General features: G+C 39.1%; 1 protein-coding gene across 2 annotated transcripts; it reads right to left on the bottom strand.

Annotated features, from left to right (window-relative positions):
* Window positions 1-92: 92 nt before the first annotated feature.
* Window positions 93-26,968, bottom strand: SLC30A7 (solute carrier family 30 member 7). 2 transcript variants are annotated; one of them, XM_039717846.1, is made up of 11 exons: window positions 26,823-26,968; window positions 26,556-26,657; window positions 22,384-22,497; window positions 20,866-20,953; window positions 19,098-19,224; window positions 18,019-18,168; window positions 16,422-16,472; window positions 14,444-14,579; window positions 6,941-7,031; window positions 5,837-5,986; window positions 93-5,065 (listed from the first exon to the last, which is right to left on the bottom strand). In XM_039717846.1, the coding sequence occupies exons 1-11, from the start codon at window positions 26,900-26,902 to the stop codon at window positions 5,018-5,020; spliced, it is 1,137 nt and encodes a 378-aa protein (XP_039573780.1). In that variant the 5' UTR covers window positions 26,903-26,968; the 3' UTR covers window positions 93-5,017. The 2 variants fall into 2 exon arrangements, with proteins under 2 accessions (XP_039573780.1, XP_039573789.1); XM_039717855.1 differs by having other exon boundaries at window positions 22,384-22,492; window positions 26,823-26,942.
* Between the last annotated feature and the right edge of the window lie 6 nt (window positions 26,969-26,974).

Raw genomic sequence — 26,974 nt, 5'->3', positions numbered from 1 at the left:
AATTCCCTTTAAAATCAGTTTGTAGGTGATGGTGGTTGCTATTTCAACTATTCTTCACAGTGTGGTGAAAACAAAGCAGACCTGTATGCATATTTTTTTTAAACTGAAGATTTATTGGAAAGAAATTTGATCCCATATCTTTTCAGCAATATAGGATACTTAACATTTTATATAGACTGTATTCAAGTAGAAAAGATTACATTAAAAATTTCTTAATATTGCACTTGGGACAAGCCGTGGCTAAGCTACTAACATTAGCATTCCAGAACAAAATCATACATCGTCTTCAGAATTTTAGTGAGCTGCCTTGTGTTACCTGCCAGATTTCTTCACAGGTACTTTGACACACTTTGCTATTGAACTGAAGCTCACTGCTAAGAGTAATTCCTGTAATTTAAAGGAAAAGGCAAGCAATATGCTGTATGCTACCAGGAATGATTTTGGCAATTGCTTCATTCACATTATTCCACACTTCAGCCAAGATACTGTAGTGATTCACTTAACTCTTGTACAAGATCCCAGCGTACATGTGAGAGGCTCCAATGCACATGGGAAGTGAAATACCCAGCTCTTTTTACACATTATTTGAGCCAAATTACCACATGGGCAGGAACCTTTTGTGGCTCACTGAAACAGACAAGTAGGTTGAGCAGTATTTGCACACAGCAAGACTCAGTCTTGGCATGCCAGGCCCAGCATGGCTGGCATCCCTTCACATTATAGCAGTGTCTGGCCAAGGAAGTGCCCACAGGGATGGGCAGTGCAACAAAGCCTGAACAGGGGACAAATCCAAAAGGGAACCTCAGCAACCTGCAGATAGGGATTTTCACAGAGTGTAAAGGAGGAATTAGATACTGAGTCAGTATTGAGGATCAGAGAGATTATTAAAAAAAATCCTGCTTAAAGGAGTGGGATAATCAAGAATCATAGCAATCTAATAGCTGCTGGAGAAAACAGGACAGGGTTTAATTATCAACTAAAATTGTTGCTCTGAACTGGTATTTAAGACTTTGTGTCATGAAGAAAGATAAGGGTTTACATTTTATAAAAGCATGCAACTGAAAATCTGCACTGTGCAACTGCAATCTGCACTGTGAAAGAAAAGCCATGGACTTTACAACTTGTTTGCATACTGTGTGCAGATGATGGAAAAGTGCAGTTCAGCAGCAGATTCTCTCCTTTTGTATCTTGTTTACATTCCCAGAACAGGTTCACTTCAAACAGTTAAAAAGAGAAACCATTAATTTTCCTTCACCTTTAAACCCAGCTTAACATTCTTAATATACTTTTTTTAAAAATGTTAAGTCACTAAGGTCCATTTTAGTAGTAGTAGCAGCTTCAATTTTTGTCTAAAAATAGTGTCAGCAGTTTTTACTAATGATGCAACTGAACTTTTGCTTTAGTGGGGATTATTACATAAAAAGGAAAGTCCTTTATTTACTTTTCATCTTAGCTTAGCAAATCACACGAGTAACTCAGCTCTCTGTAGGGGCCCCCCTGATGAAAGGAGCCAGTCTATCCAGAGCTGTATACTTACCAGATTAGCCTATAAAGGACCAGTCCTTACTGTGCATATTCATAAGAGAAGTTTTCTTCCACTGTTATTTAGCCTAAAAAACACTGAGGCATTTTCATACAGACACTCTGTAACATTTGTTTTATCTTATTTTTTTGTAGGTGTGGTAAAAATTATGCAGTTTGCAGGCTTGGTCTTTGGAACAGGAATAGTGTTTTAAGTTACTGGTTTCAGTCACAGAAAAAAATAACCCACAAAGACAGACCAGTCTGTCCCACAGTAAATATCAGAAAAATGAGAAAACCACACTTTGAAAACTTGATTCCAAATTCAGAATTGGATACTAGCGAGCTGAGTTTCAGCACATGATCTGCAGCCATTCACCCATCTCTGGATGCCAGTCATTCACACAAGTCTTTGTTTAAATCCTGCCTTGCATCTCCAATAAAGTGTCAATAGCAAAGTGTTACATAAGCAGCCAGTGTTAAGTAATTAGCCAAACACAAATAATGGTGCTTTGGCTCTCAGGGTAAGGAAAGCTGCGCTTTTGCTTTCAGCTGCATGGTTTGTACTCTTCTAAAACCTGAGCAAGTATCACCTTAGGTGAAAAAAATATCAGATGTCCCTTGTTTACTGACATACTACATGTGACTGCAGTTACTGACTGAACATGTCATACACTGTGTTTCTAGAATTTTGTGATGCTTATCCTTTTTCAGAAAGCCTAAAAAGGCTGGTCTGTTTATAATCTTACTTCCCTACACTATCCCCAATTATATTTGACAAACAAATGATATATTTCTTACTGTAAATGTTTAAACATAATGCTTGGCTAGAAAACTCAGAGTTGAACATATGCATCCAACTATCAGCTAAATCATAATAAGCAGAAACAATTATCAAAAGTTATTAAAATTGTTGTGTAATTTTAACAGGCTTATAGGCTTTTTCATTCCATTTTCCATACGAAAAATTTCATAAGTGTGCATTTAAAAGAACACCATCCCCACCATCAAACAAACAGCCCCTCTGCCAGGTTCTCACTTGGAAACAAATAGTGGCAGTTGTCTTTTCATTAAGAAGCTTAAATAGAGGCCAAGCTCAGCAACTTGGGCAGCACTACAGCATTTCAACAAGTCCAGGAACAGTCAGTCCTGAAACATGCTGGTGTAAAGATCACTTAAACCAAAGCTTACTCTTGGATCATGACACAATTGCAATGAATCTGTCTGGTGCTTGCCTATAAAGTGATATCAGTTGATCTTCTCTAGCCTCAAATAGCAGTAATAGTAACTCTTAAAAAATGAGGAAGTCCTGCTGGCAGCCAGCAAGCAGCAGTCTGTATGCACCACACTACAAAACAGTACCTCCACCCTGTAATCACAACGGGGTTTTCATCACCTTCTCTGAACATACATGCACAGAGTATCTTAAACTGCAGCACTCCAATCTGCTCAACAGATTCCTGCACCCCACCCTGTGCCGTGTAACTTCCATCTTGCAGCCAGGAACCCTGGGCCTGGCACTGCCAGGTGGGGCAGGGAGAGAGCCTGAGAGTGCCAGGCAGGAGGCCAGGAAAGAGAGGTGGAACATGCAGCCTGCTGGGAGGGCACTGCGCCTGCGTCCCCAGGGAAAGCAAACAGCAGCGGAAATGGCAATGGAAGGATCCGAAGACTGGAAGAGACAGCAAAGATTAAAACCAATACTATAGGTGCCTTTGTAGTGCCATTTTTTATACCCAGTTTCCAGTTCTAAGCACAAGAGTACACCCCCAAGATCTGGACAAAGTCAACATTCATGTTTCAATATCTCAACTGGAAAATTCAGGAACCACCATCAAATTTGGCAAGTGTGCTTTCACATAAAAAGCAATCAGGTGTTACATAGGAACAACAGAATAAATGCAAGAAACTCTTCATATCTGTGATGGATTCAATTAGTGGCAAACAAACTATTTCTGCAAAATAATCTTCAGTAATTTCATAGTGCCTAGCACTTACTACATGGACACTGTAAGCTTCTCAGGGCCTTGATTTTAGTATTACCTCTAACCAAAATAAACATAAAATCCATACCAATCAGTGGCAGCTATGATTTCTCAGAAAAAAAGCCTGTATTGCTTTTTAGTTCACCATGTTCTGTTTGTAAAATGTCCTCTTAAAAAGTCTTCCATTACTAAGTGATCTACTACAGCACAGTGGAACTATCATCTCTAATACCAAACACAGCAGATTGCTTTTGAAAGTGACACTCAGATATCTGAGTAAAATGATTACAAATGCTAGAAAATATATGACAGAAGAATGTTTCTGGAAAAAAAACCATACAAAACAACAATCTAACAACCGTTACTGCATTGAGAATTTTCTCCCCTATGAAAACATACAAGGCTGCAGTAAAATTGTCAAAGATGTAAGATTTGTCAGCCTAGGAAAAGCATAAGCTAAAACAGCATGAGAAGTGGTCCTTATTTCCATTTCAGGTGTAACTGCCAGAAACAACTATTTTCAATATTTGGAAAGGCAAAACTTGAACTTGATGACTTTAATAAAAATTATAACAACCTATTAAAATCAAGGAGACTTAACCTTTCACAATTTCAAGAGTTATTTTTTTTCCACCACATAATTTGGAAAATAAAAAACTTCAAGCGTTGCTTCCATCACCAGCATCTTCATTCAACTGCCCATTGTTTAAGTGACTGAATATGAGCAACATCATGTAATGTCTCAGTACTCTCAAGAGTATGAAGAGACTAAGGATTGGAGTTAAATCTAATATTTGGACTAAAATAATTTTCACAATACGTGCAACAAAATACCAGCTTGTCTCAGAAGCAAGTCTCTTCACAACAGCTTTGTCTTTTACATTTAGAATTTTTCTGTCTGATAAGATGCAAATATAATGGAAGTCTAACATCTACAGTTATGTAAGTACACAACCCCCCCGCATACATCACTAGTAAATAATCAGACTGCATACAAGATTATTTGTAAAAGTAGTAAAACCCTTTGATGCTCCATATTTATGCTGGCAAATAGCTCTCCTGATATAAAAGGCACTTTGAAAACCCAATATGGTTTGGTTCATTAAGTTTGCAAAGTACAAACAATTGTACAAACATACAATTATATTGAAGCATGTCAGCCATTGTGACATTGTCTACAAAACAAGTTTCCAATTGCCGATAACACTGGTTTTATGGGAATGAGCAGTGGTTTCAGCAGCTTTACTGAAGACATGACAGGGTTTCCAGTACCACAATCTTATTAAGTAAAAAAAACCCTCAAAAACTTACAAGTTTAGGGGCCCCAGAAAAAACAAGACCCAAAGTCCACAACATTCATTCAGTATTTACTCCTTAGAAGTGAACTTCCTCCGTAGCCAGAGGGCAGAAATCTATTCAGACGTGGTGGAGGCCGGCTCTGTCTCAAGAACTGTTGCTACACCAGTACAGTACTGAAGAAAACTTTGGTCCAACAGCACCATTCCAGAAACTGACTACATGGCTGCAACATCAATCTGTATGTAAAGCTGCCTTACTCCCGCCTGTGGAAAAGGGAAGGAGGGTTAAAAATGCTGTCAAGCCAAAGCAGTTTCCTGTCCTGATCAGCCCACATCAGTAAGTGACCTAGCAAAAAACCTAAACAACTTATTTTTCTGTAATTCATCTCCACATTTAGCACATCACTCAGAGAGCACCAGGTGAGTAAGGAGTTCTTCCCAAAGTCAAGTGCACACACATAGTGATGTATTAACATTAGCTTTGCTGCATTACCTCCTCTGATTCATCCTAAATAACTGCCGCACGTGAAGCTGCACAAAAGCAATTTTTACTTTCTTTTGTGCCAGTTTAACTTCCTGAAAAGCAAGCTGCTTGAAGAACTGTCAGTTTAAAATGGAGCTAAGCACAAGAGCATGACATGGGACTTGTTCAAACCAGTTCTACATTATGAACCTATCCAGAAAGCCACCACATGCGCAAGCTGCCAATGCAGTGGAAAGCCTGAATAGGTCCAGTCTGTGATGAGAAACTCTGTCCTAAGAGAAGCCTCATCTATTTTCTTAGTTCCTTACAGGTCAATGTAGATCAACCCCATTTGATACATGCCATAAAGTGGCATGAAAAAGTAATGCAGAGAGGTACAGTAATTCCATCTACACAACTGAGTATTCTGAAATTGCTCTATACAGCTGAAGCAGGGAAGCTTTTCAAAACAGATATCAAACTCAGAAATATTTAACCTTTCTTGATAAGAATTACAAGGTCACATCAAGCAAATGACACTTTGAGATATGATTTCCACTGATAAGACATACCTGAGTAAAAATATTGTGAGTCTGGCTTAGAATCCACCTCCCATCAGCATCAGGAGCTACTAGTAACTTCAAAGTCCCTATGTAAACATCAGTACAGAGGGTCCAGAAATGTGGATCATGTAAACTGTAGACTCCTTGCAACTGCTGCACCTAAAAATAGACACAAATTTTAGAAAGTGTATTTCAGAAAATATTTTTCTGCACTATGGTTTTTTACAGAAATATTATAAAAGCCAATGCATTCTTTTACTTCAAGTTCACTGTGCATTTTGTCATCTTTCACCAACATTTTTTATTACTATCTCAGTTATTGTAAGGAATAATGAAAACATACAGATTTGTGTCCGTGTCATGATTTTCTGTATGTGTTGTGATTTTGTACCCTGCTGCATTTACATTCTACATATATTTTACTGAAACCAATTCTGAAAATAGAGGTGTTCATGAGAGAAATTCAGTTACTGGATTTGAGATGGCATCGAGTTAAAACTGCCCTTTTTGCAAATGTGTGAATTTTGCCATGAAACAATTTGTGAGATTCTAACTTTAACAGAAATATATTCATACATCATTTACAATTTTGTGAGGGCTTAGATGTGTCCTGCCAATCCCTTTGTTTTTTCCTCTTTCCACTTTCAGTAAACCCTCCAGGTGATGATTACAACCTGTAACTCCCAAGGAAAGGCAGCGCTCATTCAAGTGCTTTGTATTAACTTTGCAAAGGCACTTCATGGCATACTAATGGAAAAGTTAAGTAGGAGAATAGGTCAAATCCAGAGTAATCTTTGTATTCTTATAAATACTTCCAATGCTACGTATAAGCACAAAGTACTTTGGGAGGAATAGCTTCAGGATCTGTTTTCTGAACTAACACATTAAATTTTTAAAACACAAACTGAGGTGAAGCTACATGCAATTTAGGACTCTGGGAAACAATTAAACTGGTATCTCCATTTGTGTATTCTAGGGCACCTTTAACTGGCAAAACATCATAAAATCATTCCTTTTACTGGAAAAACATCATAAAATATCCTCATACACACAGCTGAGGCTCAGACAATCAGCAGCTTGATCAGTCAGAGCAAAAACAGCTTAAGAGCTCACCCTCTGGTAGCACTGAGGCAGGGCATTTTCCAAGGAAGGAGGAGTTCGCTGCATCAAAATCCCAATGGACTCTTTTAAAAGTGGAACAATACTAGAATGAAAAAAGGAAATGAGGTATTATTACATTTTCAAAAGGTGCAAGGAGCAACCTAAGATTCCTTAATGCTGAGAAATTTTTCTCTAGTTCTTCCATCAGAAGCTGAGAAAGCCACTGTGAAAAGCCAGTATAGGAAATAAAAGGATTGACTAAATTGCTATGATGTCCTATCAAAGGCAAGATTATTTCTCCCCCACGGTTTCCAGTCAACTGGTGGTCAGTCACAAAAGATTAATGGTTTAATCACGGGACTTGAGATGAAATCTCTTGGTGTCTTGGAAGTTATACAACAAAGCAGCTGTATAGCTCAAAACCAACTTCAGTGGCAAATCATTCACAAGCAACCATAAAAATACACAATTGAAATTGGGTTTGCTTTTGTGTTTGGTTTAAGACATATTTTTCTTATGAACTAAGATAATAATGGGGTAATCATAAAATAAAATTAGTGTGGAACAGTCCAGCTACAACACAGTTATTTTGTCAGACAACTTGGCATATTCTTGAAGTGAACTAAGTGTAGGGTCTCATCCAAGCTCAAGGGTTAAACATTTGGAAGCAATTAGAGGTTCCCTCCTGGCCAAATGGTCTTGTTTAATCAGCAAACTAAGAAGACATTTAATACCCTTTTTTATTATTATTACTTTTTGTTTTTTAATAAAACCAGGAGAGCAGTAAGCCTATACCCTGAAGCTACCACTAATAGGTCATGCTCTTACTAAGTATTCAGCATGGTGATATTTTTGTTTAGGAGTAGTGCATCATGTCTGGTTCAGTAGAGCATTCCAAAATTTTCAAATGGATGACAAATAGCCCAACAGTAAAGCTGAAATAGCAATTTAATTTCAAGAGCATGCAAGTCACCTAACATTCTGGACTGAAAGTGATTACATATTGCAGAAACTGCAAGCTTCATTTCAGAGTTCAGCATTGGCATCACAGCTGCAGTACATGGAGTTATGGGATTAAAAGCACACCTGAAACATTTGTAAGAGATTAACTGGACCAGCGGTTAAAGAACACTGCAGAACCTTTGATTAGAATCTCATGAAGTGATGTGGAATGCATGGCACAGAGCAGCTGTGTATTTGCAGATGTGAACAGATGACCTAATCATTTTTTTTAAAGTTTCCATTTGAACATGGGGCAGAGCTGGCTGATGGACTGCTCAGCTCACTCCCTGGCTACACCTTGGCCAGGGTGGGAGGGAGCCAGAGGCTGTGTGACTCTTGTCTAATGAACTCCTGGAAAAAACACCACCCTAAAATTGAGCCTTCTTGCAGGCACAATGGTTGTTCCAGCCAAATTCACTGCCTGGTGCCCTCCAGCACATGGCCTCCCACGTTTGCACTGCCACCAAGGCATCAGCTCAGAAATAGGAAGAAGCAATTAGGGGCAAGCAGGAGTGCCTAAACTAGACCTGTCACCAAGACAAACATTTAGCAATGCAATAACTGTCAATCTGTCTAAAGGAAGCTTAATTGGAGTGTCACATTCTACAGTGGATTACAGAAGTTTAGGGAAAAAGGGTTCTCTTATTAATGGACTCATCTCACTAAATAATGTCCATGTCACAAGCATTACATCAAAGGGAGCTGGAGCTGCCAACACACTCCACTGATGAATTGATTTCAGTTTAACTCCCTATTTAAAATGCAGGTTTGTTTCTTAAAAAAACCCTTGAAACACACAAGTTCAGGATGCAAAGTGAATGCAAGAATTTTGAACACTATTCCATTCCCATAAATTTAACAAGGCCTGTCTAGCATATGCACCCAAAGGTTTCAAAAACCACACACATACAGGCTGCATTTTTCCCCCAGCGAAACAACTAAAGGAATAGAGAATGTAGTAGTCTGCCTTTTAATGGAAATATACCACTAAGAGTGAGAATAGCCATGAAAGAGAGCTAACAACAATACCTAATTTGTACAACTTATTTACACTAACAAAACTGATGTACATCATCAGATGGAAGAGAAATTAATTGTAAAGTAGATTTGAAGAGACGGGCTATGAAACAAGAATATCTTAAAAGTCCAAATAATAGAGGTAAATCAGGATGTGGCTTGGTACTCTTGGTGAAAGTTGAAGCACATCCCAGGTCACACCTTCTTCCCGTATCATAAGAGCCAGTGTTGAGATACAAAGTTTATGTTTTGCAAAGCTGAAAAGCCAAAAGCCAGCTGCAGTGATGTGACAGGCCCTCACAAATGCTGTTCAGAGCAGAGGCAGCCATGGATGCCCCTCTGCATCCAAAGGGATGCTAGCTCACATGGTACTGTAAGGCCAACTAACACAACAAACAACAGAATCCAGTTTTATGGTGCCTGATGTTTTCCATTGTTTCATGCATACTACTGAAGTACAAAACCTTTAATTTAAAAACCAAAACTCCACAGAGTATGCTCTTTCTCAAACATTAACTAAAACCAGTATTACCTAATCACTAGGAGGCCCTAGAAATATCAGTTCCACTTCATGTGACTGAAGAAAACATAAGGGAAGATGACAAAACCAAGCTGGCTGAAAATACAGTTAGAGATTTTGACCAAGCTTTCTCTTTTCTTTGGCTTAGTCATTAGTGAAAAAAAAGTGGCCGCCTGCACAGCAACTATTGCACCGGTGCTTCCCCCCTTGTTTGTTTTAATTTAAAAGACTACTAAGGAAAACAAATAATGCTGAATTCTCACCAAGTGGAAAGCTTCTCATGCATTACCAGTCACTAAGCTTTGCTATTAAAGCAGACACAATTCCATTTCTTTCTGATTACCAAGCCTTAGAGTAAAATATCACACTCTTTTACAAGACAATAAAATTTGAAATAAGAACTAACCCACAGCAAGATTTGGATAAAAACACATCCTCTACAAAAGCCAGAAAAGCAAAGGCAGCTATTGCTACAGCACATCACATCTACACATACACTGGTGCAGAAGTGAAAGGTGTTCAAACAAATCAAAACAAACTAACTACTGACATAAATCTGATAAATCCAGCCTGCCACTACTACACCTGGATTGATTAAAAATTAAGAGTGAAAGCATCAGACTCTTATTTAACCTGCATCACATTCAGATAACACTCATGTTCATTCCGGAGCCATCCTGTTTATGCCACTGTTTCTGTAGGCAGCAAGACCCCAGCATTGTCATGACCTTGGACTGTGAAGCTGAAAACAACTCCAGGTAAAGAACCCTTCAGACAAACAGTGACCTCAGAGCGCAGCAGGACATTCATTCAGGGCTCTCAGCACTACAGAAAAGAGGGGGCATTTGTGACAGATCGTGTGGAAGGTAAACAAACATTGCTGTAGTACCTACAATGTAGTACCTTGACTCTCAAGCAAGGCTGGCAGGTGCCATTACCCTGTAAATAAAGGTAGTGCTTGACATTTAGCAATAATGGCTTAAAATAACACCAACAACAAACTTGCTAGTTTGGAGGAGTTTTGCTATAGAAAATCCCTTCTGAATCTTAAGGAATGCAGCACTTCATTTAAAAAAGTAATTTTTTTTATACTGCTATGCCCCAAACATGAAAGGCCTCAAATGATGCTGGCACACCCTCCCTCAAAGCTCTTTCATATTATATCATGTTCAAGCAGCTCAAGATTTTATGCAAAAAATTATGTAACCCATGGAAACAACTTCACTAAATGACTGAAGTAAATTGCCTCATTTCTTTGACCACTTAATATGCAGTCTGCATGCTCTATGCAATCTAGTATCAGATTTAGTCTACTGTGCCTTTCTAGAAACATGTGGGTCTAATAGTGGTTTAGGACAAACTTGATTTATACCAGAGTTGTGCCTTTTGCGTGGCGACTAGTTTCACATAGCTAACTGAAATACTAAAATTGCTTCAACATTTCAGAATAAGGCCTAGAATACTAATGTTAAAAACTAAATGAGTAATGTTAAAAACTAATGAGTATTAAAAACAGTTCAGAGACCTGGGAAATTGTTTATTGATTCAAAGCACATTATGCGGACAACACTTTGGAAAAAACTTAAACGGTGTCAGCCTAAACTACAATGAAATATTTAAGCTTTTGTTAAAAAAATTTAAAATGCTGGTAAAACAGACTTCTCTATTTTAAGCATGCCCCATTTATGCTTTACTTGCATGAGACAGTACAGAGTAATCAAAGAAAGAGTTATCAGATATTAGTGGTTGCATCCAGGAAAATTCAGATCCCACACAGGATTTTCACTGTGCAGTCAGAATGCTCTGTGCTAACTCATGAGGAGTTAGACACAGAATGTCACCCTAGAGCACCCTTAGCAAAGGATCACAGGAGCAACAGGGCAACTGTGTCAGCAGCTGACAATTTGCACTAATTAGAGATGTTGTCTACAAGAAGGCTCAACCATTTGATTTAAAAGCACTGCCTGACTTCTCTGAAGAAGCACTGCTTAACCCCTCTGCACGTGCACAAGGCAAAACAGGTTATCAAGTGGAGTCTGTACAGCTTTACACTGCACCAGTGAGATTTTCAGTCATCTTATGCAGGTATTTTTATGATTTCTTTGGCAAGTGTGGCCATCATTTCAGAAACCTGAACAGAGAAGACGCACTAATAGCAGCAGGCAAGGCTCGACTAAACCAGAGAGAGCTGCCCAGCACTGAAGCAAGCAAACACTCAATATAAAACCCATGAACAGTTATTTCACATAGACACAAGCAATCCTGGATTAAGAGCAATGATCTTCCTCTGCATTCTCATGCAATAGCTTTGATATTCTACTGGTTCACCAGACACAGGTCAATAAAAGGCAACAAGGATTTCTGTTTTGCCTTTATTCCTTCCTGGTATACAAAAGTATACAAAGGATACAGATTAAAAAATGAAAACAAAACCCTAAAGAGAACCAAACCAAAAAAACCCCACAGCAACAAAACACCCTAACAAAACAACAGAGAAACAGAAGTCCTGGATCTAACCCACCCCCTACTCATACCCTGCAGATTCTAAGTCAAACTCAGACCATTAAGCAGTAACTTGGAGGATACAGTTCCAATTAGGGCAAAGTCCCTAAAAACTTTTGAATTACTTTCAACAACTTTCTGACTGGCTGTTGCATCTCTGGCTCAAAACTATGTTTCTTTTATTACAGCCACAAAGATCCTGATTACAGAACAGATCCTGATTTTTAAACACACGTGAATTGGATCTGCTTGGGGCACACATACTCTTACTCCACTTTACCTAACAGTAAAAGGGACACAAACAAAATCAGCAAATATTCATTTGACACAGTAGACAATTATCTAATCTGAAGCCAAATTTACCCCAAAAATCATTTATTAAGTTTTCCAACTGGCACACAGAAATTGACAGCAGCTCCTGTACTATAAATTGAACATCCCAGTCCTTCCCACCTCAAACCCACAAGTATCCCATGAGGAGACAGACAATTAAAAAAACCCAAACAAATAAACCTCAATACCGTAATATCCCTCCCCTGCCCCCCACTAGACACAGCTCTAGCTATTACCAATTTCAAGTATTTTTGCAATGTTATTACCCTCAAATTTTGAATTTCACAGAACTTCAGTAGTTTTTGCCCTCTGGGTTAGATTTAGATGACTTTAAAAGATTAACTACAAGACTATAACATATCCCAGCAAGCATCACCTGGGTTCCCACATTACTGTTATGTTGTGGGAAAAATCTGAAAATCCTTTTGCGCTAACTCTTAAAGGACACTTCAAACACAGCATTGTGAAGAATAAGGCAAAATTAACAGTGCTTTTATGTCCAGAAGTGTAAATGAAGATTACTAAAATCAAACACCACAAAAAGGGACTCAAGTTCTCCACAGCCATCTGAAACTGCCAGTAATGTTTATGATCCTAAAGAGCATTTCAAGCAAAACCATCAATAGTTCAGTCTGTTGAACTGCTTAGAAAACAAATAAAATACCAACACAAAACCAGCCAACCCTGCAATTAATGTTTGCTCCACTGATGTACCAAGATGTGTCAGATGGCAAGAAATGCAGGCTTGCTTCTATCAACTATGATGCAGCCGACTGCACTGATAGCAAAATCATTCTACTGATCATTTATAACATTGTGGGCCAACAAAATAATGTTATAGGCTGAAGTGTGGCCTAAGATCAAAAGACACATCAAATAATGAACTTTTCCAGCATTTTCAGCATAGAACATGGGTCTCAAACATGACTTCTATCTGTGCTACAAAACCTATAAACAGCATTATTATGACACCTCTATTATGGAATTCAGTGTAATTTTAACTACTGCAAGAATGGAAAAAAAAAACTGAATTCTTCTGTATACAAAGCTGGACCTTTAAAATACAAAGTGTATGGAAACCTTTTACTCAGCTATTACCTTTACCTCAGCAATAGCTTCTTCCCCCTTGAAAACTTGCACATTTTCTTTCCTATTTTTTGAGATTTCCGTACTAGAAGTAGTTTGTAATAATTTGTCATTTATGAAATTACAGAATGTTGAAGTCAAAATCTCCAAAGTTCAAATTAAAGTGTTGATTTAATAGTGATTTCTAGCCCAAAAATTTCTGTGGGCGTTGTGTCTGAAGCCTGCTGCCCTACTTTGACTAGCAGGGAGATTCACATCAATAATCCTGTGAATGCTGCCATGCACAAGCCATAAACATGCCATACATGGTATGAGCAGAAGTAGCTGCAGTTCATCAGATGACACTCACCACTGCTGAACAGACAAAGATGTTGAGTTATTGGGTTGTAACTGGAGTTGTGGCACACTGCCCTCTGGCACCATTGAAACTGCTGCCAAAAAAGTCTCATAACATCACTCAATGAAATATTTGCTTGACCAGTCTAATCCAAGTAGCTTCACATTCACAGTGATCTTGGTAAGAAACAACTGTGAAATCCAGAAGTACATGAAGCATTTCCATCAGATCTTAAAAGGAGTACAGATATCTCAGAGTGCAAATGCAAAGTAAAAGAGTTCTTGTTGATATAAGAAAACAAAATCAAAACCTAGCAGCCTTGATTTGAGAAGGAAAAGGGCACATCCTGTGCCAGCAGTTGCCCTGAAACCATTCTGCTCCATTTACTGGAGTACATTGGTTTATATAAGCATGTACTAAATACAGAGATTAAGCTTTCTACAGTTTGAACCTGAAAGACATTTTTGTAGCACTATGCAAAGAAGGACAAAATATGCAGATTTAAGAAGGAAAGTTGTAGCTGTAGAAAAAGGAAAAGACAGCTCATGTAAGAGCTCACCAGAATGACTGTACAGAACAGAGGTAACACACCACTCTTGGAAGAAAAGCAAATGTTGTAGGTCATTAGCATAACAAAAGCCCTTTTTCTTCTGGGCTGCAATTTCTGCTGTAACCAACATCAAAAATCCTACTAAATACCAGTGATAGTAACACTTACCTTACACCTATAAGTAGTGCTATCAGCATTGAACAAATAGGATCTGCTATCATTAGACCATAGTTCTGCATCAGTATAGCAGATATGATCACACCAATACTTCCCAGAGTGTCTGCCACAATGTGCAGAAATACACCTGTAAGAGATCAAGTGACACCATTAAACTTGCTATTCTTAAAGCTAATGGAGCATTTCAGAGATGTTTTACAAAAAGAAGTTTCAAGAACTAGATAATATGATCTATACTTTTTAAATTTGTAGTCAGTTTTGGGTCAAACACACAAATATTTTGAAGTATTTGTAGAATATGGGCCATTTGAAGAATTTACATTTTGTTATGCACTTCACAGTATTGGGCATTTTATAGCAAGACTATTAACTTGAACAGTGATTAACAGCTGCAGCTAGACTATGAGTACAGAAACTCATATTCCCTGATGCCTGCAGTAGTGAGGTCTGTATAAGATGGTCAGAGTGTTAACAGAAACAGTTCTGCAAAGCTTTGACATGTGCTAATTGACAACACCTTCTAGAAGTTATTTGGCAAAGAAATCCAAGACAAATAGTTTTGAGAATTAAACAATACATGAGAAGCCTTACACTTATTCTGAAGAATAACACTTCCTTCAAGTACAAAGAAAGACATACTTTGCAGCTAGTCAAAGTTTAGCCTTTGGAGCTCTCTGCTGGCAGTGACTGGAAGTCATTCAGAAACAGCTTTTTGAAAGCAATTCTCCAGACAGAACACCCTCTTGTAAAAACAAACCATCACTATAAACCAGATCTTTAGGGATTTCTCCAAGTGTGCATTTGTACTGGGTCTGGCTGGGACAGAGCTGGATTTCTCCACAGCAGCCTGCACCAGGGCCTTCTGTTTCTCATGACCCCACAGCAGGAAGGCTGGGGTGGGCAAGATGCTGGGAGGGCACCCAGCCAGGCCAGCTGATCCAAATGGACCAGAGGGACATTTCCTACCACCCAACACCATGCTCCCCAATAACACTAGTGTTGTCTTTCTGCTGCTCAGACTTCCCTAGGCACTGATCTGCTGGTGGGATGTGATTGCTTGTGAGTGATTGTCTTGACAGTGACTGTCTTTGCAGTAAACTTGGTCAGGTTTTTCCTTCAGTATTGAAAAATTAAAATAAAATCAGGTCTTTTAAATATACTTCAATTAAAATGAGTCTTTCACAAAAAGACTGACTTTCAAATGTCTTCAAATGAAGTACTGAGTATACATATACACAATACAATGTACTGTAAATTCTGGAAGAACTTGCAAATGCTCCTTCTCAAGGATTACAAACAAGTCAGAACATCATCCAATAAGAGAAAACCCTACAGACATTTGGGTATGCCAAATAATTACTATCTCCTACATCTAATAATTGTTTCCCCTTAACTTCTGAACATTAAAAGAAAGCAAAATAAAACCAACAAACAGCCAACCAAAGCTCAAAACCAACATCTAAATTATCCATAACTAATGCTCAGGAGATCAAGGACTCCAATACTACTTCAAGAAATTTAGAAGCATTACCATCTGCTCTAAACCAACTCTAAGAGCTTGATGAAATGCAAGATTTGAGCTCAGGTACTCTTTATATCAATCTGCATCTTCATGTTACAGAACATACACTGCAATTAGGCTCCTTAGGTTTCTGCTTTTAACCACTCTTTCCTAGTTTTTCATTGATTTTTCAGCATTGATAACAGAAGCTGAATCCCAGTTTTTGGGACATCTCTTTTAAACTGTGTTGACAGTGCATTACATTTAGACTTCTGTGAATGTCTCAACACCTAGCCCTGCACAGGATACAGCAGAGCTAATTACAGGGAGAATGGAACTTCATTAAATAGCTCCTTTAAGAAAAACGTGGCATTTATGCAGAGGAACCCTCTAAAACAGAGGTGTGACAGACCCAGGCAGGCAGACTGTCATAAAACAAATAAAGCATCATACTTATTCTCATCATACCTTGTAAAATCTGTTTGCTGGATCCAGCCATTACTTCATGGGAATGGTCATCTGTGAAGGCAATTATTGACACATTAACCCAGACACAGGCTCTCTCTAGTGGCCCTTCTGTTACACTCTTCCTTTCAGAAATGTCTTGGACAGACAGGCTGCTCCCAATGACCAGCTTTTACTCAAGCTATTGTTTTTTAATGCAGCAATTAAGTCTTAAATTCATTTTTTAAAACACAATATCCCTTTACACAATAGATTTCTACTTAGGTATATATAAAATAAATCATCTACATTTGTTCTTAGTTAAAACAAATGGAGAGGTAAGACCTTGCTAGTACATGGCAAAATAAGACTCCTCAAGAACACAAGACATGAACAGAAGTGAGAAGAGTAGGTTCAAATAAATTTGCTAACCAGAAATACTTCACTTAAGCAAGCATTTAAACTTAATATAAAAAAACAAGGATAAGACTTGGAGAAGGAACTAGTAAAAAATCTTCTCATCCAAGCAGATTAATGCCTCTGTAGCATTAATCTGAAAGATGTTTTAGAGAAAAACCTGCTAAATTATATTAAAAGGCTTCTAGTGAAGATATACAATAATTTACACGACAGCTGATTTGAGTATCAAACTGCTCTAGACAGATAGCTACATTCACTGCCAGGGTGGGGGCCACATGGAAGGCAAGGAAGAGGCAGAAACAGGGAGCTCCTGCTTTCCAGCCAAATTCCAGGAGATCTACTGGAAGACAAACGCCAATTTTCTAAGAATAGCAAGGAAGGGACAAGTAAATATTTTTATACTCTTTGTCAGCTCCTGTCTGCCAGTTCCCACACTATTCCCTGCTCTGAATGTGCACATTTTGAGTCACATCAGATCTCAGCTTATGGCTTAGGCAGGAAGGACTGACAACCCTGCATTACCACGAGGTTTTCATTTGCATTTTTTCAAATAGGTGCTACCTACACATCCTCTTCTCCCACAGTGAAGGCTACTGATCATATTTGACATGAACATCTCAGATTGTTTGCCTTCATGGAAAAGATTTCAGCATAGCTAACATAACAAGCATCTTTTCCATAACCATCTTAAAACAGATCACAATATGCAAAATGGGAAAAGTCTTATTTGAGACCACAAACCAAGTACAACTATCAATCCACAAGTACCCAAAGTTCACTGGTTAATTTTTTCTAATATCTTGAGCTGTAAAATTATACAAATGGAGAACAGTAACAAAAAAGCTCAACTTTCCCAATTGATTTTAATGAAAAAATTGAAACAAGGCACCTGATAACTAATTTCATTATATTGCAATAGCATACAGCTGTTCCAGCTTTTGCCCACACACAACATTACAATGTACACTCAAAAACCAGAGGTAAAGCAAAATCTTTAAAAACTAGCATTGAAATTACTGCAAGTGAAACACAAAATGAGTCACAAAACATGATGGTGGCAGAGCATACTAGACATTTAATGAAGCTCCTTCCATGTGTGATCACAACAGGCTGACAACATGCTCTTTTTATTTTTCAGTAAGTCATTAATTGCAGATTTACACTGAGTCAGGATGGTCTATGACATCAGCTCAGTACTTACCATGACAATAATCCTGACCATGAGAGTGTCCATGGCCGGGACCATGAGTGTGTCCATGGGAATGTTTATGTTCATGGCTGTGTCCATGATCTCTGTGACTGTGCCCATGGCTGAGACCACCGTTAAACAGAGAATGACTGTGCTCATGCCCTAGAAACAAATATCACCATCAGAGTGAATTTATGAACACATAAAGGATGAGTAAAAGTACACTTATATTTGTTTCTCAGCTACTCAAAACCTAGTAATCTTTTAGGTCATCTTAAAGGATGGCTTTAAATAAGAAACTTAACACAAGGTGTTTGTCATCTATGGCTCTTCTATGCAGACATATTATATAGATACATAAAATATACCAGGTTTGAGAAGTCAAGTGTTTTTATACATTCCCACTATTCAGACTTGTTGTGCTAGTATTCTAGTACAATTTGAAAAATGTACACTTCATTACATATAAGCACTTTAAAAATAGTTGTTTTAAGAAAGCAGAAATTTACTGTCATCTGCAGATTAAAAATTCAAGCTTACATTGCTGCTTAAAGACCAAAGACTATGTTCTCCCACCAGTCTATATAAGTTTATATGTTAAGCTCAAAGAGAGGCCCCCAGGCTTTGGAGAAAAAAACCCTAGGGTGTTTACCATGCGTATTTAGGCAAACAAATTTAAACTCAAAAGGCACTAAGTTGGGAAACATCTGAAGCAGAATCATCTCATGCTTAAAATTTGGTTCAACGACTGTTTCTAAAGTTTCCAGGCAGAACCTTGCTCAAGCCCAGCTTAAATTTGTCCAAAAAGATGCTCTGCAAATCTCTCTCAATAAGGTGCAGGACAGTGCATGAGCTCCAGAAAGCAGTTTCTGGACTCCTAGGTGTTCCAGTTAATGGGTGTTAACATGAGAAGTACAACACTGGCATACCAGGGCTGGTAATAAAACACCAAAGTCAACATAGCAATAGGTCACATACACACTTGGCTAGGACTGCCATTAACAAGACATCAAATGTAATTCTGGAGCTCTCACTGGGGCCCTGGAACACAGGCTGCCAAGAAAGGAAACAGTACTGAAGTTACATCCTACCAGAGCTGTGGGAATGCCCATGACCTCCATGCTGAAAAACAAATATTCCTATCAGATTTACAATGAATCCTAGTATAGAAACAGGAAGAAGTCTCTCATGATGCACATCGGGAGGCTCAAGGGCTCTCTGAAAAAAAAAGAAACAAACCAAAAAGCAAATGTAGAGTTTTACAATCCCTTTATATTATTAAAATATCCCTTTATATTATTAAAAATCCCTTTATATTATTAAAAGGCACAAAACTACTTAGATACAGGAGCATTCTCATACATAACATATATATATAGACATAATTAAAAATTACTCAGGACTTGCAGTTTTTGGGATGATACACAGACCAATTCTCAGTGTCTGAAAATAAAGTTCTATTATTAAAGCTGTGAAAGTACAGTAGAATATTCTGAGAGTCTCAGAGCTCAGTTTTATCACAAGATTTGGTTATGCTGTGGGATGTGGCTCAACACCATCTGGAAACATTCAGGTTTGTTGCAATATGTAGATGGCTCAAGTCACCTATAAGACCTTTAAGAGTCTAGAATGCCATTTCTTCCTTTCTCCTTAGATGAGACAACAAGGGGAATGAAATGAAGAGTCAGAACAAATTATGACTTTTTTTTAGATTCTCAAATCTAGATTGATTTTTTCCAATTTTTTTTTATCCTACTTCCTCTGGAATTTCTTTCTCAATAAGATATTTTAGAGCTATACAATTTCCATCTAAAGGTAAGTGTTGATAAGTGTAAATTACTACTGACAGAGGAGAAAAACATTCACCATCTCTCCACAAGGATCAAAGGTACAATAGAATGTTTAGCACAGTAAAATTTTGAAGTAACTGAGAGAAATAGAGTTACCATTACAAGCAAAGAGAATAGTCAGCATGGGAGCTCAGATCAGCAGGAAGAGGATGATGTTTCAGTATTACCCTTGACCCTGTCACAGTTTTTAATTTTGCTAGTAAGTCTTGCTCCTGTTTTTAGATTTGTAGTTTTCCTGGGCTTTTAGGCAATTTCAGCCCAGTTTTAACTGGTTTTGAAGTATTTACAAGCCTATCAGTGTAGAAAAAACTCTTCCAATTCTCTGTTAATAAAAGAAAAACTCAATAGACTTACTCTGAACTAGAAGTCTAAACAAATTTATAGTGTATTTCCCATTAAAAAGTAGAAGCATTAATTCAAGCTGATTAGAAATAGTTATCAGTTTCTCTTAATCCTTGATGTTGCCCTTAATGTCTAAATTTCAATCTTGAAATTATTACCCGAACCATCACGTAAAAAAATGCAAGAAAAGAGTAGATGTTTGAGCTATTACTACTTGCCATTTATATCAGACTTCGAGATTTGGAGAACAGTGTCCTTTCTTTAACAAGCTGGCTCAACTTCTCAGCATGGTACTTATGACTGTCTTCTCTTAATGACCAGTTTGGGCCTTTCTTTCTTGGCCTCATTTGTTCTTTAACAATGAGAAGTGAAGATCTTTCTAAGACATCCTTAACTGGCTTAAAAAAAAGGACTATCTCACAGAATCTTCACACATAAACAAAATACACTGTTTAGGAAGCTAGCACAGATAAACTGAAAAGGCTGGATTTCTGTCATTCAACAGCAATTTCAGATGGCCCTTTTCTCTATTCAAATCACAGATTTCTAATCAATTATGAACATAATTTAAATTTTCAAATCATTAATTTCAATAATTTATTCCTATTAAAACCAGAAATGTCTATCCATATTAATTCTAGAATGTAATAGTGATTTTATAACATACCTCAACACCTTCAGAAAAAATGAAGAATGCTGTAAAGATGAGGAATAAGCCATTTACAAAACCAGCAAGTACTTCTGCTCGAACATAACTGCAAGAAACAAAAAAATGTAATAGCAGATATTACAACTTTCATTTAAATGCTGAAAATTAGAACTTAAGGGACTGGAGTGCAATCTTCCAGTTCTCAAACAGTTATATTACACCAAATTTGCTAAATGGAAGATGGCATATAAATTATGGATGGATATATAAAACTGACTTTGACAGAAACTGCCTGATCCAGATCAGCCATTCTCTGATCTAGATGAAAAAAATCTTTCAGTTGTCAAAAATCTTTCCATTTAAGATTAAGTCTACTCAAAAAGTTATGGTATAAATGTAATTTGGAAGCCACAAACTAAGATAAGCACATGAAACCTAATCAAAGTTTTCTCGTGTTTTGTTCAATATCAAACAGACATGTATTAATTTGCTTCCCCTCTAGAAGGTGGATTTTCAGCAAATTTTATGTACAAATTAATTATTTCAAACATCAAATTTTGACAATAACAAATGGCTAGGTTAGAATAATAAGTAATTTCAATGTGGCAAACATCAGACTTTAATAAAGTGTGGCTGTTCTCTGATAAATGGAACACCAGCTGTTTAAATGCTCAGCAGTAATTAATACAGAATGTGCTTTCACTGCAATTAGCTCATGGTATGATTCTCTCTAAATTGATTTCTATGCACACTGGAGCTTCCACCTAAATTAAACTGTGCTCTAAGTTTCAAACTGTATGATTCACACTTAAGCAAGGCAGCTGAAGCTAAATGCTGACAGGTCACTAATGCTATGGGGAATGCCCATGTTACAAGTCATTTGCTGTTAACCAGTATTACCAATTGATAATATGGTACCACCTGTATTGTTTTACAGGGCACAGCCACCATGGTCAGTGGAACCAAGTGCCTGTCAGGCCAGCTGCAGCAGATAAATCCAGCAAGGGCAGTCTGGGATGACACACCTCAGCCTTGAGGATCTGTGTGAATGGCAGTCACAGCTCCTGAATCCTGCTGCTTCCAAGAGTCATGGCTTATGTGAGCCAATGCAGCATCACTGAGACTTGGCTCCTTCCAGTTGTAACTTTCTGTCCCAAAGGAGGAGTGGGACACCAGCACTCTGGGAATCCCTGTAATGCTCCTCACTGCACCATGAGGACAAACCCAGGATGTGGCTGCCTGCTCTTCACAGGTGTCATTAATACACAGCAATGCAGGGCAACTTTCTGCCCTCTAACTTGTTTCCACTAGTATGATCAGAGAGATCTGGGAAGTGATACAACTCCTCCCCAAAAGCAATGCCTACATATTTCTATTATTTCTATTAACTTAGATGTTTACATAGCTCACCTTAAAAAAACCCTCACTTTCAACATAGTTTTTCCATGTTCAGCAAAAAGCTTTTGTTTTTAAGTGAAAAATAACTGCCTAAGCATTTACTATAATACATTAAGGTAACAGACTGAAGTTTCTTACCCATATGAGAAAGCATCATTTGACCTCCATTTTGAAATAACTGAAGCTGCTAATCCAGCCAACAGAGCAGTACAGTCAAAAAACATATGAAAAGAATCTGATATCAGACCTAAACTGAAAGACAACAGGAGAAAAGGGTTATGTTCCATATGCTGAATATGAAAAAAAACCCACAGACATTAACTTTTTACACACTAGCAGAATACACTGTCAGACATGGTTTTGCTAGCACAGAAGAGAAATCCACGCTTCATCACCAACACAAATATGATGCCAAAAGTGCTTTTGTCAGCTTTAGAGAAGGCACTTTGGAAAAGTGCTTGGCAAAAGAATCTTCCTAGTGTATGATTTTGGTGATAGCAAAAGGTGGTTTCCACAGACACAAACCAATATGCCTGGAGTAGATGTACCCACAGCCACATCTCTCATCAACACAATTCAACTCTAAATCTTAGCCGTAGCAGTGGCAAGGCAGTGACTGGGAGATACACACCTCTCAGATCTACAGGCTGAATGGAGGCTGAGAGACCACATCTTAAATCTTATTTCAAAGACCGGTGCACAACTGTTTGTCAATTTTGATTCAGAAACACAGTTAAAGTGAACCAGCATGCTAAGAGGTTCAAAGCAACTTAAATTAGTTCATGAGTTAGCCAGTCAGTAGAACCTGTATGAGTTTGCAGGCTATAGGTAAACCAGAGTTAACACCACACACAAGTGCTGCCAAAGTTTATCAAATTACTCATGAACAGGTTCTGTAAGTCTCCAGGGAACTGTGTGCATTGAAACAAAAAAAACAATGCTTCATATTTTAAAAGACATTTGATAGAGAGGTACTGTTGAGCAATTGTTAATCAACAGTCCCAAAAGTTCCATTTTCCCAGTACTTTGGTTATCTAAGAATAATTACATGTACAACTCAGTTCTTGAAAACTGAAGCACAAGATGCAGTTTAACAAATTCTAGAGCATAGACACATATTCACATTTAAGTCAAATACAAGGTTTCCTTAGCCAAAGTTCCAACCACTTCACATTAAAAAACCAAACTATTTCAGCCTTACTGAAAACAATTAAAAGATTAATCTTAAGTGTTTCAGATTAAACACTCTGCAGGGGAAGAAGTGGGTTTGAAGGAGAGGAAAGACCAAGTGTCTTGCTATATATATATATATATATACACACTTTATGGACATATACACTTTAACATACAGAGTTATACATACACACAACTATAAAATTTAAGGCAGAGGGAAGATGGCAGGGGATATTGTCCTCAGGTGCTGTAGCCACCAAAGCAGGAGATGAAGCTGTTCTGAACAAACCTCAAAACAAGACCTATAGGCTGGATGCCTATGAAGCAGCAAAATGGAATGTGCTATCGAATTCTTGAAGGGCTTTGGCAACATCTTCCTCCTCCCCAAAATCAGGCAACATCTTTATGGAAACAGCTCATTTTAGGTTTGGTTCTGATCGGTTAGGAAGATCCAATGAGGAAAAAACCCACCACAAAGCACATCAAATACTCCGATAGAAGGTAAATAGTGACAGTAACCCTAAGTTGTACTGATTGTGAGATGGAAGGAACAAGCATTGCTAAGCAGAGAGAACTACTGCTTCCTGAGGTGATTGTGTTTTGGTGGTTTTTTGCTCTTTTTTTTTCAGAACCGTCTGGGAAAGAGAGCTGTATAAGGACTGCTACTCTAACAAAATCCCATACAAGTTCTAGAACCAGAAATAATGCAGCAAGTTACCATGGCACTGTGCTCACACCTGCAAATCTCACTAAGGTGAGAGACTTACCTTAAGTGCAACACCAATACAGCTGTGCTGCTTTCAAGACCTAAGCTAACAATTCCAGGTGGCCAGAGGCACGTGGATTTATCAGCATGGGTCAGCAGACTGCATTTGCAATGCAACTCACCTCATAGCACAACCTAGCTCTGTATCACAGTACAGCTACAAGTCACTGAGCTGCACAAATGGCAGGAAGCCTGCTAAGAGACCAATCTCATTTCATCTGAGGCTTTTTTAAAGTGACCTGTAAAGTAACAAGACCTTAGAAAAAATGGGTGCAAAGTGATCAAGTGATTCAGTCAATGACCACCAATACAGTGAACCACCAGCAACATGGGATGCACGCAAGAATTCCTGTAGAACCAAACACATCATGCAGAATATAAACTAGTAGAAACCCTGTACTCAAACACACTGCGTCTAAATAAAGACACTTCCACAGCTGACTTAGTTTAACATCAAATTAAACAAATGTGCACATGTAGCAAATTTCAACCTTAAACAAGCAAACAAGCTCTCAGCCAGCAAACTCGTGACCGGTGACAGAGCTCCAGGAAAGGCATGAAGCTGAGTCGGGGAGGGTTAGACTGGACATTAGGAAAAGGTGCTTCACCCAGAGGGTGGCTGAGCACTGCTCAGCACAGGCTCCCCAGGGAAGTAGTCAAACCACCAAGCCTGACAGAGCTAAAGAAGCATTTGGACAACACTCTTTGCTGAGTTCAGGAAACAATCTATTTGCAAAAAGAAACTCGGGAGAATTTCTCATGCAAGGAGCAACGGAACTGTGTCTTCAAAAAGACAAATTGATTCTCCCTATAGAGTTCCTTGTTTGCTTGTTACATGTTCACTTTTCCAAGGCATGACCTGTCTGCTTTGACTGCAGACATTTCTCACCATATTCTGTTTCCCCTCTCTACTAAAGAAGTACTTGCTAAGATCCTGTTTTGCTCTAGGCCAAAATCTAGACTTAGAGATACCCAAAACTAGTGACTTGAAATATAAACAAAAGGTTCAATTAATGGCTATGCAGTAAATCCTAATTCTTAATGTCAAGAATTAACAAAAATAAGTGTCTTCTGAATTCCAATATGACATATTCTTCAGTGACAAAGTTTTGTGAGTGTCATTAAAGTTTCTCAGTTTAGTTATCTCATATACAGGACTTTTTAAGGTCACACTAACAAAAAAATTGTTGTGTTTAAAAGACAGACATCAGAACAAAGTCACATGAACACAAAGCTCTTTATATCAGAACAGCTAAGAAAAATATTTACATCTGCTGAGTTATTAGAGAAAAAAATCCATACTCAAATAGACAGACTATGCATTCAATAACCCTCAAACAACTGCAAAGTGAATCAACATCAAAGCCAAAACCAAACACATTCAAAATGGTCTGGGTGCTGCCAAGATAGTCTGTGCCCATGACAGCACTGCATGCTCTCTGGTGCCACAGCAGCAATTACAGCAATCAAAGTTGAGAATTTTATAGTATCATTTGAGAGATTCAGAACAACACTGCAAATATTAGGATGCAATAATTTCCAAATCTACACCATTGCATTCACTCAGGACTCTTTAAGAGTTCCAGTAATTTATGTCCATGTTACAGCTTTTGGTAAGGAGGACTTAAATGATATTTCCACAGCAGTTCACTCTGAGCTGAACTATTAACAGAGACTGAAATATCATCATAAAACAACTACACTATCACCAATGAAGCACGACAGAAATACTAGCACCACTGCCTGTTCTTTACCTTTATACTGTACACCAGTACTGAAGTTATTCTGCATTTCTTGTATTTCACTACAGATTTTTCAGTAGCAGTTTAGTCAAGTCTCTTCCATTTTTTTTTCACTCTTGTGAATTTTTGTGCTATGTAAAGTACCACTCAGCTATACAGGGATGTGTCAAATCCTGTTTCTGCCTCGAGACAAGGATGTTTTAGGAAAGGATATCTAGATATCAACCTACAGATGAAGCCACACTCCCCAGCACAGAATCTCTGTGGCAAGCAGCAGCTACAGCCCCCGAGTCCCGTAAATCGGGCCAAGGCCAAGCTTCCTCCTGAGCGAAGCACCGAGCCTAACAGCCACTCCAAACAGCATTCCTCCGCAACGCGCCGAGCCGCGCCCCGGGCCGGAGCGCCTCCGCCGGGGCAGAGGGGACGGCGGCGCCGGCTGCTGCCCACGGGAGCGGCCCCGGTCGGGGGAAGCTCTCCTGCGGCCCCCAAGGCTCTGCCGAGCGGCCCTTCCGAACGGCGGGCCAGGAGGCCCGGCCCCGCCGAGAGGAGACGTGGCACTGGCCGGGCGGGACGCGCCGCTTCCTGCGCGCTGCAGCCGCGCTCGCCCCGTGCGCCCCCGCCCCGCTTACCTGTTACTCCAGATGCCGTAGAGCAGCTCCACGAAGGCGAAGGAGAGGTTCAGACAGAGGAAGGAGAAGAGGTTGCGGGAAGTCTTGTCCGCCAGGATAGACCTGCGCACGGAGCACACCGCGGGTCACCGGCGGCCGGGACAGCGCCAGGAGGCCGGACCCGCTCGCCCGGCGGCCCGGGCGCCTCGGCACCAGCCAGCAGAGCCCCTCCACGGGAGCTCGGCCGCGGCGCCGGCAGCGCCCGGCCTGGCCTGAAGAGCTACTCACCGGAACCAGCCCGACACCTTCCTGAGCAGGTTGAGCCTGGGCGGCTTGTACTCATCGTCTTTGATGGAGAGGGGCAGCATCTTTCCGGCGGCGGGGCCGCGGCGCGCCGGGCCGGCAGGACGGGCAGGCGGGGCGGGAGCGCGGCCCGGCCG

The sequence above is a fragment of the Passer montanus genome, unplaced genomic scaffold (assembly GCF_014805655.1).
Source record: "Passer montanus isolate IOZ18808 unplaced genomic scaffold, ASM1480565v1 scaffold103, whole genome shotgun sequence".
Classification (NCBI taxonomy): domain Eukaryota; kingdom Metazoa; phylum Chordata; class Aves; order Passeriformes; family Passeridae; genus Passer; species Passer montanus.
This window is presented reverse-complemented; position numbering and strand designations above follow the sequence as displayed.

Bases quoted from the DNA above. Each gene is read 5' to 3' on its own strand.
- SLC30A7 (XM_039717846.1), bottom strand. From the start codon at position 26,902: ATGCTGCCCCTCTCCATCAAAGACGATGAGTACAAGCCGCCCAGGCTC. The intron at 16,473-18,018 runs GTAAGTACTGAG...TTGCCTTCACAG, and splicing joins TGGTCAGGATTATTGTCATG to ATGACCATTCCCATGAAGTA. The intron at 5,987-6,940 runs GTGAGCTCTTAA...GTCTATTTTTAG, and splicing joins TGCCTCAGTGCTACCAGAGG to GTGCAGCAGTTGCAAGGAGT.